Source organism: Sarcophilus harrisii, chromosome 6, assembly GCF_902635505.1.
Source record: "Sarcophilus harrisii chromosome 6, mSarHar1.11, whole genome shotgun sequence".
Taxonomy (NCBI): Eukaryota; Metazoa; Chordata; class Mammalia; order Dasyuromorphia; family Dasyuridae; genus Sarcophilus; species Sarcophilus harrisii.
Genome location: NC_045431.1, coordinates 95,294,562 through 95,309,120, shown reverse-complemented (window position 1 = coordinate 95,309,120; position 14,559 = coordinate 95,294,562). Strand labels below are relative to the sequence as shown.

General features: G+C 34.2%; 1 protein-coding gene across 5 annotated transcripts in view; it reads left to right on the top strand.

The window, feature by feature from the left end:
* SPOCK3 (SPARC (osteonectin), cwcv and kazal like domains proteoglycan 3) overlaps positions 1-14,559 on the top strand; it is a 653,697-nt gene that overhangs the window by 576,948 nt on the left and 62,190 nt on the right. For all 5 annotated transcript variants that reach the window (XM_031941447.1, XM_031941445.1, XM_031941446.1 and 2 more), the window contains one exon: positions 7,754-7,873. In XM_031941447.1, the coding sequence (XP_031797307.1) occupies positions 7,754-7,873 (120 nt within the window). The remainder of the gene's footprint in view (positions 1-7,753; positions 7,874-14,559) is intronic.

Here is a 14,559-nt window from a genome sequence, read left to right as displayed (position 1 = left end):
AATCCCTTTCTGCCATCATATGGCTTCCTGGCTGATTGGTCATATATTGGTATTGGCCGTCTAGGCATTCTCTGGGTGCACCATTGGCTGCCATCATGCCCCAAGTGTTTTTTGCCTGTGGCCCTGGGGCTGGGCCCCTCATCCCGTTTCCCTGAACCTGTCTACATTCTGAGGCCCAATGGAAGCCTCTGTTGCATTTTGGACATGGGGTACTGGGTCTTGTTCTCCCACCCTGTTTTCTCACTCTGCCTCTATACCAACATTGAGCTTTCATATGCCCTACTTTACCACACTGAAAGCATTGACGTGTCTCTCTAGAAGTCCCTTGCTGGAAGGGACCCTGTCTACCCATGTTGGGATCTTGAGAAGTCTGCATCATAGTCTGGCTATAAAAGGCATTTGTGCCCCCTGTGGCACAGCGTCTTATGAACTCCTCTAAAGGAACATCCTTGTGCAGTCCTAGTATAATCCTTCTGCACACCTTATTAGCATTTTCCTTAGCAAGTTGCCTTATTAAAACATCTGTTGTTGGATTTTCCCCATTAGTTCTTGTGATAGCAGTCTGCAAATGTCCCACAAAGTCAGCAAAGGGCTTATCTGGCCCTTGTGTTATTTTTGTGAAGGCCTCACCTTTGTCATTTTTATTGTGAATCGAAGCCCACGCTTTGATAGCATTAGCAGCAATTTGCTCATATGCTGCTACTGAATAATTAACCTGTGCTGTGACGTCTGCATATGGACCTATACCTTGTAGTAGGTCATAGGTGATCGCAGCATGAACAGCATTTTGACTATTTTGTTGGGCTTGTATCCTACAGAACTCACTATATTCAGAAAGCCACATGTAATTTTGTCCTGGTTCTAGGCATACCCTTGCTATAGATATCCAGTCATCAGGAGTCAATATTTCAAAAGCCAAATTCTGTAATAGCATCTTAACATAAGCTGATGTAGCCCCATAAATAGTGCAGGCCTTTTTAAGATCTTTAATGATTTCTACATTAAAAGGGGCGTATCTTCGACTTTGTTGACCTGAGGCATTAGACTGGGAAATTACAGGAAACATAAGTGGCTGAAGCTCCCGGATGTCCACACCCTTTTCTTTGGCCTTCATTAAGCCCTCTTGGAGTCTGCTCATGATTGGTCCTGTCACTCCCCCCACTGCCCTTCTCCTCTCCTCATCCCAGAGGGTGGAGTTGGTGGAGGAGAGTCAATCACTTGCTCCTGGGGTGGGGCTGAATGAAGCCCCAGGGAAATAGTTTCTAATTATCTAAACACAAAAGGATGAAGTACATGTCTTGCTTGATCTGTATATCTTATATCATTTGATTGTTGGTTCAAGAGATAGAGATTCACTATGTACTTAAATTTTCTAATGTTTAAATGCAATTGCATATAGTGCTTGAGAGAGGACACTTACATTGCAGCTGATTAGATTGTAGAAAAGTAAGCAATATGGTTATTTGCAATCAAAGTGTTTTGAATCACCTTTATTTGATATGCTGATCATTCTTCTCACCTAAAGTAATTCAAATAATTAAACAGTCAAGGAAAACATATTGAAAACATATGTTCTGACTTGGTTTCCTCAAAATTTACAATCTTAGAGGCAAAAAAATTGAATAAAGGCTTTTGATAAATTTACTGATTTTATAGTTATGAAAAATTATTTTCTGATAGCTTGGTCTGTTTTACATTTAGCTATATAAAATTGACATTAGATTTAAAAAGGGATTGATCAAGGAGATTTTAATCAATTTTTTGAGTTCAGCTCAATTAACCTGATGAGATTGTAGAATATTGGCCTTCAGATGGGCAGACTTCTCCATAGAATGTGGTTAGGTTATACACATTAATGTCTTCTTAACAGGACAAAAGGTAACTCAACATGGTAGGCTAAGAGATTCTGGGTGACAGATGCACTAGAAGAGCTGCCCATCCTTCTGGTATATAGATATGGTACCAATTCAATTGGGTGTTTTTTTAATAGCTTTTTATTTACAAGTTGTATGCATAGGTAATTTTACAGTATTGACAATTGCCAAACCTTTTGTTCCAATTTTTTTCCCTCCTTTCCCCCATCCCCTCCCCCAGATGGCAGGTTGACCAATACATATTAAATTCTAAAGTATAAATTAAATATAATATAAATATACATGTCCTAACAGTTATTTTGCTGTATAAAAAGAATTGAACTTTGAAATAGTGTACTTTATTAGCCTGTGAAGGAAATCAAAAATGCAGGTAGAAAATAAATGTAGGGACTGGGAATTCTACATAATGGTTCATAGTCATCTCCCAGAGTTCTTTCTTTGGGTGTAGCTGCTTCAATTCATTACTACTCTATTGGAACTGATTTGATTCATCTCATTGTTGAAGAGGGCCACGTCCATCAGAATTGATCATCATATAGTATTGTTGTTGAAGTATCTGATGATCAGCTTCTGCTCATTTCACTCAGCATCAGTTCATGTAAGTCTCTCCAGGCCTTTCTGAAATCATCCTCCTGTCGTTTCTTAGCGAACAATGATATTCCATAATATTATTTTTATAATATTTATTATGTATATAATATATATATATATATGTTAATATGCATATGGCCATTCTCCAATTGATGGACATCCACTCAGTTTCCAGTTTCTGGCCACTACAAAGAGGGCTGCCACGAACATATGTGCACATACAGGTCTCTTTTCTTCCTTTAAGATTTTTTTGGGGGATATAAGCGCAGTAGAAACACTGCTGGATCAAAGGGTATGCACAGTTTGATAACTTTTTGAGCATAGTTCCAAATTGCTCTCCAGAATGTCTAGATGTATGCACAATTCCACCAACAATGTATTAATGTCCCTGTTTTCCCACATCCCTTCCAACATTCCGCATTATCTTTCCCTGTTATTCTAGCCAATCTGACAAGTGTGTAGTGGTATCTCAGAGTTGTCTTAATTTGCATTTCTCTGATTAATAATAACTTGGAGCATCTTTTCATATGGCTAGAAATAGTTTCAATTTCTTTATCTGAGAATTGTCTGTTCATATCCTTTGACCATTTGTGAATTGGACAATGGTTTGATTTCTTATAAATTAGACTCAATTCTCTATATATTTTAGAAATGAGGCCTTTGTCAGAACCTTTGACTGGAAAAATGTTTTCCTAGTTTGTTGCTTCCCTTCTAATCTTGTCTGCATTAGTTTTGTTGGTATGAAAACTTTTCAATTTGATATAATCAAAATTTTCTATTTTATGTCAATAATGATCTGTAGTTCTTCTTTGGATATAAATTCCTTCCTCTTCCACAGGTCTGAGAGGTAAACTATCCTATGCTCTTCCAATTTATTTATAATGCCATTCTTTATGCCTAGGTCATTAACCCATTTTGATCTTATCTTGGTGTATGATGTTAAGTGTGGATCAATGTCTAGTTTATGCCATATTAATTTCCAATTTTCCCAGCAATTTTTGTCAAACAGTGAGTTCCAAGTTTGTCAAACATTAGATTATTAAACTTATTGACTGTTTCATCCTTTGAACCTAACCTATTCCATTGATCAACTAGTCTATTTCTTAGCCAATTCCAAATGTTTTTGGTAACTGCTGCTTTATAATATAATTTTAGATCTGGTACAGCTATGCCACCTTCATTTGATTTTTTGCATTAATTCCATTGAAATTCTTGACCTTTTGTTTTTCCATATGAACTTTGTTGTTATTTTTTCTAGGTTGTTAAAAATAGTTTTGGGGAGTCTGGTGTAGTGCTAAATAAATAGATTAGTGTAGGTAGTATTGTCATCTTTATTATATTTACTTGCCCTATCCGAGAGAATTTAATATTTTTCCAGTTGGTTAGATCAGACTTAATTTGTGTGGAAAGTGTTTTGTAGTTTTGCTCATAAAGTTTTTGATTTTCCCTTGGCAGATAAATTCCTAAATATTTTATACTATCAGTAACTGTTTTAAATGGAATTTCTCTTTGTAACTCTAACTGTTGGATTTTGTTAGTGATATATAAAAAAGCTGATGACTTATGTGGGTTTATTTTGTATCCTGCAATTTTGCTAAAGTTGTGGATTATTTCTAATAACTTTTTCGTAGAATCTCTGGGGTTCTCTAAGTATACCATCATACCATCAGCAAAGAGTGATAATTTGATTTCCTCATTACCTACTCTAATTCCCTTTAATCTCTTTCCCAATTTTTATTGCCAAAGCTAGCATTTCTAATATAATATTAAATAGTAACGGTGATACTGGACAACCTTGTTTCACTGCTGATCTTATTGGGAATGGTTGCAGTTTGTCCTCATTACATATGATGCTTAATAATGGTTTTAAAGAGATGTTACTGATTATTTTAAGGAAAAGTCCATTTATTCCTATACTCTCAAGTGTTTTTAATAGGAATTGCAGTTGGATTTTATCATATGCTTTTTCTGCATCTATTGAGATGATCATATTGTTTTTGTTAATTTGGTTATTAATATGGCCAATTATACTGATAGTTTTCCTAATATTGAACCAGCCCTACATTCCTGGTATAAATCCTACTTGATCATAGTGTATTATCCTAGGGATGATTTTCTGTAGCCTTTTTGCTAATATCTTATTTAAGATTTTAGCATCAATAATCATTAGGGAGATAGGTCTAAAAATTTCTTTCTCTGTTTTCAACCTACCTGGTTTAGATATCAGTACCTCTGTGTCATAAAAGGAATTTGGTAGGATTCCTTCATTCCCTATTTTTTCAAATAGTTAATATAGCATTGGGGCTAATTGTTCTTTAAATGTTTGATAGAATTCACATATAAATCCATCTGGTGCTGGGGAGTTTTTCTTAGGGAGTTGATTAATAGCTTGTTCTATTTATTTTTCTGAAATGGGACTATTTAAGCAATTTACTTCCTACTCTCTTAATCTGGGAAGCCTATGTTGTTGGAGGTAGTCATCCATTTCACTTAGGTTATCAAATTTATTGACATAAAGTTGGGTAGTAACTCCTTATTATTTTTTAAATTTCCTTTCATTGGTGGAAAGTTCTCCCTTTTCATTTTTAAGACTACTAATTTGATTTTCCTCTCTCATTTTTCTAATCAGATTTACCAAAACTTTATCAAATTTATTGTTTTTTTCATAAAACCAACTCTTAGTTTTATTTATTAGTTCAATAGTTTTTTTTCTTTCAATATTATTAATTTCTCCTTTTAATTTTAAAATTTCAAGTTTAGTAATTGATTGAGGTTTTTTAATTTGGTCTTTTTCTAGCTTTTTAAGTTGCAAACCCAATTCACTGATCTTCTCTTTCTCTATTTTATTCACGTAAGCCTCTAAGGATATAAAATTTCCTCTTATTACTGTTTTGGCTGCATCTCACAAATTTTGGTATGATCCCTCATCATTGTCATTATCTTGAGTGAGTGTCTATAATTTGCTGTTTCACCCAATTATTCTTTAAGATGAAATTATTTAGTTTCCAATTACTTTTTGGTCTATTTACCCTAACTTTTTGTTGAATGTAGTTTTTATTGCATTGTGATCTGAAAAGAATGCATTTACTATTTCTGCCTTCCTGCGTTTAATTTTGAGGTCTTTATGAGCTAATATATGGTCATTTTTTGTGTAGGTTCCATGAACTGCTGAGAAGAAAGTATACTCCTTTTTGTCACCATTCTGTTTTCTCCAAAGATCTATCATATCTAATTTTTCTAATATTATATTTACCTCTTTAATTTTTTTCTTATTTGTTTATGGTACGATTTATCTAATTCTGAGAGTACAAGATTGAAATCTCCCACTATTATAGTTTTGCTGTCTATTTCTTCTTACAACTCTCTTAAGAACTCCTTCAGGAAGTTAGATGCTATAACATGTGGTGCATATATGTTTAATATTGCCATTGCTTCATTGTCAATACTACCCTTTAGCAAGATATAGTTTCCTTCCTTTTCTATTTTAATTAGACCAATTTTTGCTTTTGCTTGATCTGAGATATGAATGGCTACCCCTGCTTTTTTGACTTCACCTGAATCATAATAGATACTGCTCCAGCCTTTTACCTTTACTCTGTATGTATCTCCCTGTTTTAAATGTGTTTCCTGTAAACAATATATTGTAGGGTTCTGACTTTTGATCCAGTCTGCTATCTGCCTCCTCTTTATGGGGGAGTTCATCCCATTCACATTTACGGTTAAAATTACTAATTTTGTATTTCCTGCCATCCTAATATCCCCAGATTATGCTTTTCTTTTTCTTGCCCTCCTTCCCCCCTTCCCTAGTATTAAACTTATTGGTCCCACTTGTGTCACACAGCTCTCCCACTTTAGGATCCCTCACTCCTCCCTTTGAATCCCTTCCCCTTTCTTGGACCCTTCCCTTATTACTCTTTTTCCTTTACCCTTTTCCTCTCCCACTTCTTAATGAGGTGAGAGAAGATTCTCTGTAAAACAAATGTGTCAATTATTTTATCTTTGACCCAACTCTGATGTGAGTAAGATTCACACAATGTTCCTCCCCCTCTCTAAGTTCCCTCAGATATGATAGGTTCCTTTGCCTCATCGTGGGATGTAGTTTCCCTCTTTTTTCCCCTTTTCCCTTTTTCTGACACTATCCCCTTTCCATTTCTATTTACTTCTTTTATGTTATAGCAGTAAAATCAAATTATACATGTGATTTTTAATGTATATCCACAATAGAAATCCAGTTCTCAAGAGTTCCTTTTACCTTTTTCTGCTTCTCTTGAGTCCTATGGGTGGAGATCATATTTTTCATTTAAATCTGTTTTTTTCCTTGGAAACGCATGAAATTCCTCTCTTTCATTAAATGTCCATCTTCTTCCATGGAAAAAAATGCTCAGCTTAGCTGAGTAGAATTAGGTGTTTTTTTAAAAACCTTTCTTGATCTTAATGATATTATCTTTGTCATGTTCTAGAATGGGAGGGTTGTAGAAAGAAGCATAAGATAGAAATAGACATATATTGGTACTTGAAGCCAAAATTCTCTTCATTCCAAGCAAAGAGAAAGGGTGCTATATGTCTGAGGAAAGCTTGTGTGTTGAGCAAGTAGCATAACTGCAACAATTCAGGATAGTAACTCTATTAGCATTTCATGGTATAACTGGAACTGGGAATCCAATAGATTTTCAGAATATTTGATTTTGTTATCCTATTACTGAGAATATTTTGTTCTTCATTACATATAACTCTAATGCTTGCAATTTTTGTTTTATTCATATGTTTGACAAATACAGTCATACATTTACAACCATATATTAGCCATAATATATTTTCTTTTTGTAGCTGATAAAATAAACATTTTGTTGAATTTCTTCTTTTTTCTTTATTTTTTTTCTGTAGCCAAACATGTCTCAAATGACTTCTATCAATGGGCCCCTATACATTAAGAGTTTGACCATCTCTAATTTTAATAAATATAGTCACAAATAAAGTTATATCACAAACAAGTGATTTGGTTAAAACTTATTTTCCCCAGGCTTTTCACTTTCTAGTCCTAATGAAAGCTCTTTCTGAACTATTATTAATGTAATTTATATTGTGTAGTGTTCATTTATTTGAATGATAAGGAAAATTTATTCATGATGCATATTATGAAAAATCAGAAACAATCAATTTGAGCCCCACATTTAGAACATGTCCAGGGTTTTTTGTCTTTAAAATTATAAGACTGTTTTGGAGAAAATGATTCATATTGTGCTAAATAATCATCTAAGGTTTCTGTTTGTGTCTTGTTGTTTTTGTAGCATGTGGTGATTTGGAGTTCAGAGAGGTGGCAAACAGACTTCGTGACTGGTTCAAGGCACTTCATGAAAGTGGAAGCCAGAACAAGAAAAACAAAGCATTACAGAGACCAGAAAGAAGCAGTAAGAATTCCCATTTACTAAGTGCCATTGTTTTTGACATAGCTATATATTTCTCTTCTTCATAAATGTTATTTCCATCTTCAGTGTATCATCCTGATGAAAACATGAATTTCAGAGTGAATTCTTGATTTAAATGCTTCTTGATATTCATAACTTGGCCATTATGCTCAACTACATCCATAACATTTACTGAGAAATATCTAGCTCACTGAGATGACAAAGTGAATGTCATTTGCAAATCACTATTTAGTATCCACATTGATTGAGAATGCAAAACAGAATCAAAGAATTCCTTGAAAGGATGATGATTTGATAGATGTGAATTAATGTAGTTTTTTTTTTCTTTTATGGAGTAAAAAAAGCACAAAAGAAGTAGCAGGAATTGAAATGTGAATTGTTTTCCCCAGAGAATGCAATTTGGAGTTAAAGTGGCTAATTTTCAAAATTTTATTAAAGAAAATTGTATATTTGTAAAATCTGAATAATTACAGATTATAATCTTGTTGAGGGCAAGATCAAGTGTGTTACCTAATTTTTTTTTCTATTTCCCTGGCATAGCTCATTTCAAATGATGGATACTGAGACAAAATGCATTGACAAAATTAAATGCATATAATTGAGCCCAATGTTCAAAAAGATATATGATGAAATCTCATTTCAATCGTTTACTAGCTATTTGTCTCTAGTAAGTCACTTAACTTCCATCTGTTTCACTTTCCTCATCTGTAAAATGGAGATGATAATTGCACTTATCCCTAGGGTTATTGTGAGGATAATTAGATAATGTGTAGAACATGATAAAAAAATATGCAAACCTTAAAGAAGCCATAAGCTGCTATATATATGTTAACTATTTTGGGTACAGTAATAATATTTATGATGCATGATTATAATATATTGCAATAAATTTTTCTGATTATTTATTATAATTATATTAAAATCAGGGGCAGCTATATGACACAGTGGATAAAGCACCAGCTCTGAAGTCAGGAGGACCTGAGTTCATATGTAACCTCAGATACTTAACACTTCCTGGCTGTGTGACCCTGGGCAATTTACTTAACCCCAATTGCCTCAGCAAAAATAATAACAATTATTATTATTATATTAAAATCATTAATTTAAATATATGCAATTATTCCTAATTGTAACATTATTATTAAATATAGAAAAGGATGCAAAGCAGACCTTTCCAGTATATATTTCCAAACAAAATTAACTAAAAAACAAAAACAAAAAACCATCAATGAAGCAATCAAGGAAAGAGCATTTTTTTTAGCAACTTCCATTTTTTAATATCTTATCTTTCTTCTTGGCTAAGTGGATGACAAACTGAAAAGTATACTGAATTTTGAATCTGAAGACTGGGTTCAAATCACAACTCTTCTGCCTAATATTTTAATGAAATGGGATAAGTCACTTAACTAGTCTTAGTTTCTCATCTATAAAATCAGGTTAGGTGAGATGACATCTAAGTTTCATTTCAGCTCTAAATTTATGGTTCTATGAATTTTTATTTTACTTATGCAGTATTCAAGTAATACGTTACAGGAATTAGGTGATTTAGTCTCTGAAGTAAAATCTTGACTTAGGGATACTGTCATGTAAACTTTCATGAACTTTGAGTTTGCTTCACTTGGAGAAATATAGGTCAATAATCAGTCAGTATCATTTATTAAGCATCTTGTAAAATGATGATAAAATATTGTCTGGAACAAAGATCAATGACTGACTGAATAATAATATTAAAGTAGCAATAAGTCGGTTATGTGTAGAAGATGATCACTGTGAAAGAGCCAGAATTCTTTGTGTGAATCTCTTTGGTTCAAAAGTTTTAACAATGACTTGGATGTAAACAAGCTTGTTGAATTTCATATCATAATACCCTGGAACATATAAATAAGAAAATATATGAGAGCATCAAGATTCAGAATTATCTGAATAATCTGTAATTCCAGGCTAAAATAAGCAAGTAAACAAACAAGCAAATATTTCAGTTTAGCAGTGGTAAAGTCCTGAATATAAGTCCTAAAATATTTTTAACATATTGGTGCTTCCTTGACTTATGAAAAATTCATGTTTTTTTAAATATTTTATTAATCATAAACTTAAATATGAGCCAGCATTGTATCACAAGTGTTTGCTTGTTTAACTATAGTATCCCCAAATACATCCCCATTATATTCTACTTTGGGAAACCCACAACCAACATTTTTTTTTCCAGTTCTATGTCAAGATGCTGACCAGAATATTGCAGAATTAGAATCAACAGAATCTGGTGACTAATTGCATATGGAATCTGAAAGATCCAATAAAGAGTCAAGGCTAATATCAAGATGGTAAATGTGAGAAATTTTGGGTAAAGTGACATGTCCCTCTATCAAAAAAATAGCAAATTAAAAAGTAGAGTGAAGGCAAAAGAGTAAACAAATGAAAGGGAAAAAAAAAAAAAAACTGAAACATGGAGAGGTGTGATGACCACGTTAGCACCCTAGATACCTTAGAATCAGCCAGAGTCAGGATAAGCAGAAGTCCTTAGTCTTTATTCTTGGTCTTTAGAGGTAGGATTGAATTAGATGGAAGCAGAATCTATATATACCAATCATTGAGCCAGCACAAGATAGTGGGAAGGATCATTTTCCAAGCATATGCCCATAGAGTATTGTCCATTCGGTAGTTAGCCTCAAGTGCTAGGCTGTCTTGACCTCTGTGCAGCTACTCAAGAGTTTCAAGCCCATTACAGAGAGGAAATTGGAAGAATGGTACCTCATATTTTAGAGAGGTAATAGAGAGTAGCCCAGAATAGGTAGTTATCAAAATTAAATGCTATAGAGAGAACAAAGACGACAAATATATACTTTTTATTATTCTTGTAAAAAAAGATAAATTGTGAACAAGATATAGATAGAGTGATTCAACTTTAATTTGGATATTTGCCTCTCTGGAGTAGTCATTAATATCTTAAAGTCGATTTAGAGGGCAGTCTCTAGTCAAAAGCCCTATAGGTCTTTTGCCTGATTGCATTCAAACTGTTTTTGCTATGCATTTTGTTATGCATTTGTCCCTATAATTTTTTTAAATTAACATTTTATGAGGAAGAAATGAGAATCTGAATACACTCTACTTGTGGCCAGAAAGAGACAGGCATGTATGTATATGTATTTTGCAAAGCATTTTGGATTAAGAAACTTGCTCATCACATAGATAGTAAGTGTCAAGAGTTTACAGTCACATTTGAATTCAGGTCCTTCTTTGTTTAGTATCTCTGCTCTATCCACGGTGTCACCTAACTGTCCAAAAATATATATTATTAAAAGTACAATTAGAATGGAATGAGGACTGAAAAACTTGCTCTTTGAGAATGAAGAGAAGTTAGGGCAGTGGTATTCAAATTTGAACAGCTCGTGGCATGTGGAAAAGGGATAGTCTGTTTTACTTGATCTAAAAGGCAAAGCTAGGAGAAATTGATGAGATTCATGGAGATTCAACTGAAGTCTCGATATAAAAAAAAGACTTCCTAATACAAATAGATATCTAAAACCACAATAGATTGTATTGGGAAGAACTGGGCTCTCTTTCTGCAGGTCTTTAAACAATATTTAGATAACAATATTTTTTTTAATCTTTAGAGGGATTCTTTTTCATATAGGGATAGGATGAGGTTATCTTTGAAGTCCCTTTCCCCTGAGCTTCTATCATTTGTCTGGGAGACATATATGACATGTGAGAAAAGTTCAACAGAAGGAATTGCTCTATTAGGTTGGAGATGTCCTCAAAGGTTGAATCCAATTCAGTTAAACAATCATTCATTAAATGCTTCTTATGTGAAAACACTATTCTACTTTAGTCATTACAGAAGTAATGCCATTTATCTAAAGAAGCATCTGTATCCAAATAGAGAGACTAGACAGTTATAAAAATAAATAGATTGTATTAATGCCATGAAAATCATATGAAAGAACATGAGTGAATTCAGAGAAAGGAAAATTCATATCTGGAAAGGCTTCACATAAAAGAGACTTGTCCTTAAAAGATCAGAAGCATTTTCATGACTGTAGACATGGGAAGAAAGATGTTCCTATTTGAGGAAATAGCATGAATAAAGTCATACAACTGGAAAATCATGATATATATTTGGGTCGTGTAGTTTGACTTGTGCAGTGAGTATGACGAGGCTTAACTTTTCTTCATCCTGACTGTCCCTTCTTGGATATGCTTGACTTTACTTTTCTCTGCAAAATGTGATACCTAGAATGCACTATGGTACCTTAAAGGATTCTTGACCAGACTATAGTATAGACCATAATATAGTATGTTCTACATGTCTAGTATTCTGAACAGTGTCTCTTAAAGCAATTTAATGTAAAACTAACTTGGCTGCCTTCTCATGGTATTGATTTTCTTTTTTTTTAATTTAAAGCTTTAATTTTATTTCTTATTAAACTGAAACTTTTGATATTGAGCCCACTCTTTTAGCTTGTTAAAATCTTTGGATTCTGTCATTTTCATACACTATGTTAATTTTCACTCTCTTTAGGCCATCTGTAATTTTTATTATCATGTCACTTATGTTTTTATATATTTGATTTAAAAATAGCATAGATCTAACAATAGCCATTCAAAGTGGGCATCCTGGGAAGGGATCATCAATGAATGATAAATAATCTTTGAACATAGATTCATATTCTACCTGTACAACCTATATCTCTCAACTGGTTCACAGGAATAATTTGAGGGATCTTGTCAAACATTATCCATATCTATAGCATTCCTTTATCTACCAGCTTAGTCACTCTATCAGAACACAAAAGGAAATGAAGTTTATCTGGTATTACCTTCCTTTTAAACTGATTGTGTGCTATAACTGCAAACAGAACAGTGACACTTCTACATTCTTTCTAAAAAAAAGATTACAAGGGAAATAAATGTCTTATTTCAATTTTCTTCTCTTTACCATATGAACAGAAATTTAAATGTATTACTGAGTTACTAAATCCAGTGTGTACTACATAGATTTCTCCATTTCCTGATATTTTCACCATAAAATGTGAAGATGGAAGATAGAACTGAAATTTTGTGAGCATATGTTGTTGCTAACAAAGATGGTTCCCAGGTGTTCAACCTTTTTTAATAAGTATGACATTTTTTCATTTATTTTCTCTCTATTTTCTAAAGAACAATGATTTACCATAAGCCACACAGTAATCAATGCCAAAGTTAATTTAAATCTAGTTTTTTTTTCTTGTAAGGGGTTGACCTAAGTGGTTCACTGCTCAACTTGCTCAACTTTTAGAAAGGTGTAAGAAACAGTACTATATGATAGAAGTCCCCTCTGCTCAACTTGCTCAACTTTTAGAAAGGTGTAAGAAACAGTACTATAGGCGGAGCCAAGATGGCGGAGAAGACACACGCGACTTTCTAAGCTCTTCTCTTACCCTCTTTATCAATATTATATCGAGCCTCAAAAATAGTCTTGACTGCTACAATTCGTAAAGATAAGAAGTGAACAACTCACCGCCGAGAGAAAATCTGCAGTCTCGCCAAAAAGGTTGGTTCCGGGGGCCAGGGGGAGATCGGCAGACGGGAGAGAAATTAGGTTCCGAGGGAGAGTCTCAAACGAGGGTGAAGGCACAGATGTCAGCACAAGCGCCGCAGCCCCAACCCGAGTACAAGGCTTTTCCCTTTGGGGCAGTTGGATCCTGCACGGCAGGAGGACAGCCTGGGTTAGCCTCCAATCTGCACAGTGGGAGCTATTTGGGCCATAGAGTTTTCCAGGCCGATTTGCATCAGGCAGAGACACTGGGCAGAGTTGTGGTGGTCTGCAGTCAGCTGCAACACTCACAGTCCCTCAAGAGGCTCCGCCTGGGGCTGTGGACACTTTCACCACTTAATCTTAGCCAAGGGCAACGATAATCCACCAGCCCTACTACAGTTTGATAGCTCAGCCAGTGCTGAATCCACCTCCTGTTGGGGAAGGGAAAACTCTCACACAGAGCACTCCATTACCTCAGAGGCGAAATCGGTTTACATCCTCTCCCTATTCTGCAGAGGAAGCTGGTAACCTCTTGCCTAGGAGACCCACCCTAAAGGCTTTAAAACATGAATAAAAAGGTGAAAAGAACAATCAACAGCTTCTATGCAGAAAAGAGCAGGTCAGCAAACCTGAAGAGACCTCAAACAGCAAAATGCATCAGACTGTCCTCCTTACATAAGCTCTCACAGAAGAGACCATTAAAAGTCTCAAAAGAGAGTTAGAAGATAAATGGGGAAAGGAAAGAGAAGCCTTACAAGAGAGCAACAACTTCCTGAAAATGAATTGAAAAAGTTAAAAAATTCTCAGGAAGTGTAGGAAACAAAATTGGTGAATTGGAAAAAATAAAGAACTCGAAGAAAGTAGGATCTGTGAATTGAAAAAGAAATAATTCACTAAAAAAAATTAGTGAAATGGAAAAAATTCCACAGACCAAAACAATACATTAAAAACCTCAATTGGACATATACAGAAAGAAGTAAAAAAGCTATTGAAGAAAATAATTTTAAAAATTAGAACTGAACAAATTGAAACTAATGATTCATTGAGACAGCAAGAATCAGTCAAGCAAAACAAAAATGACAAACTGGAAAACCACGAATTATCTACTTGCAAAACGATAGATTTGGAAAATAGATCAGGAGAGATAATCTGA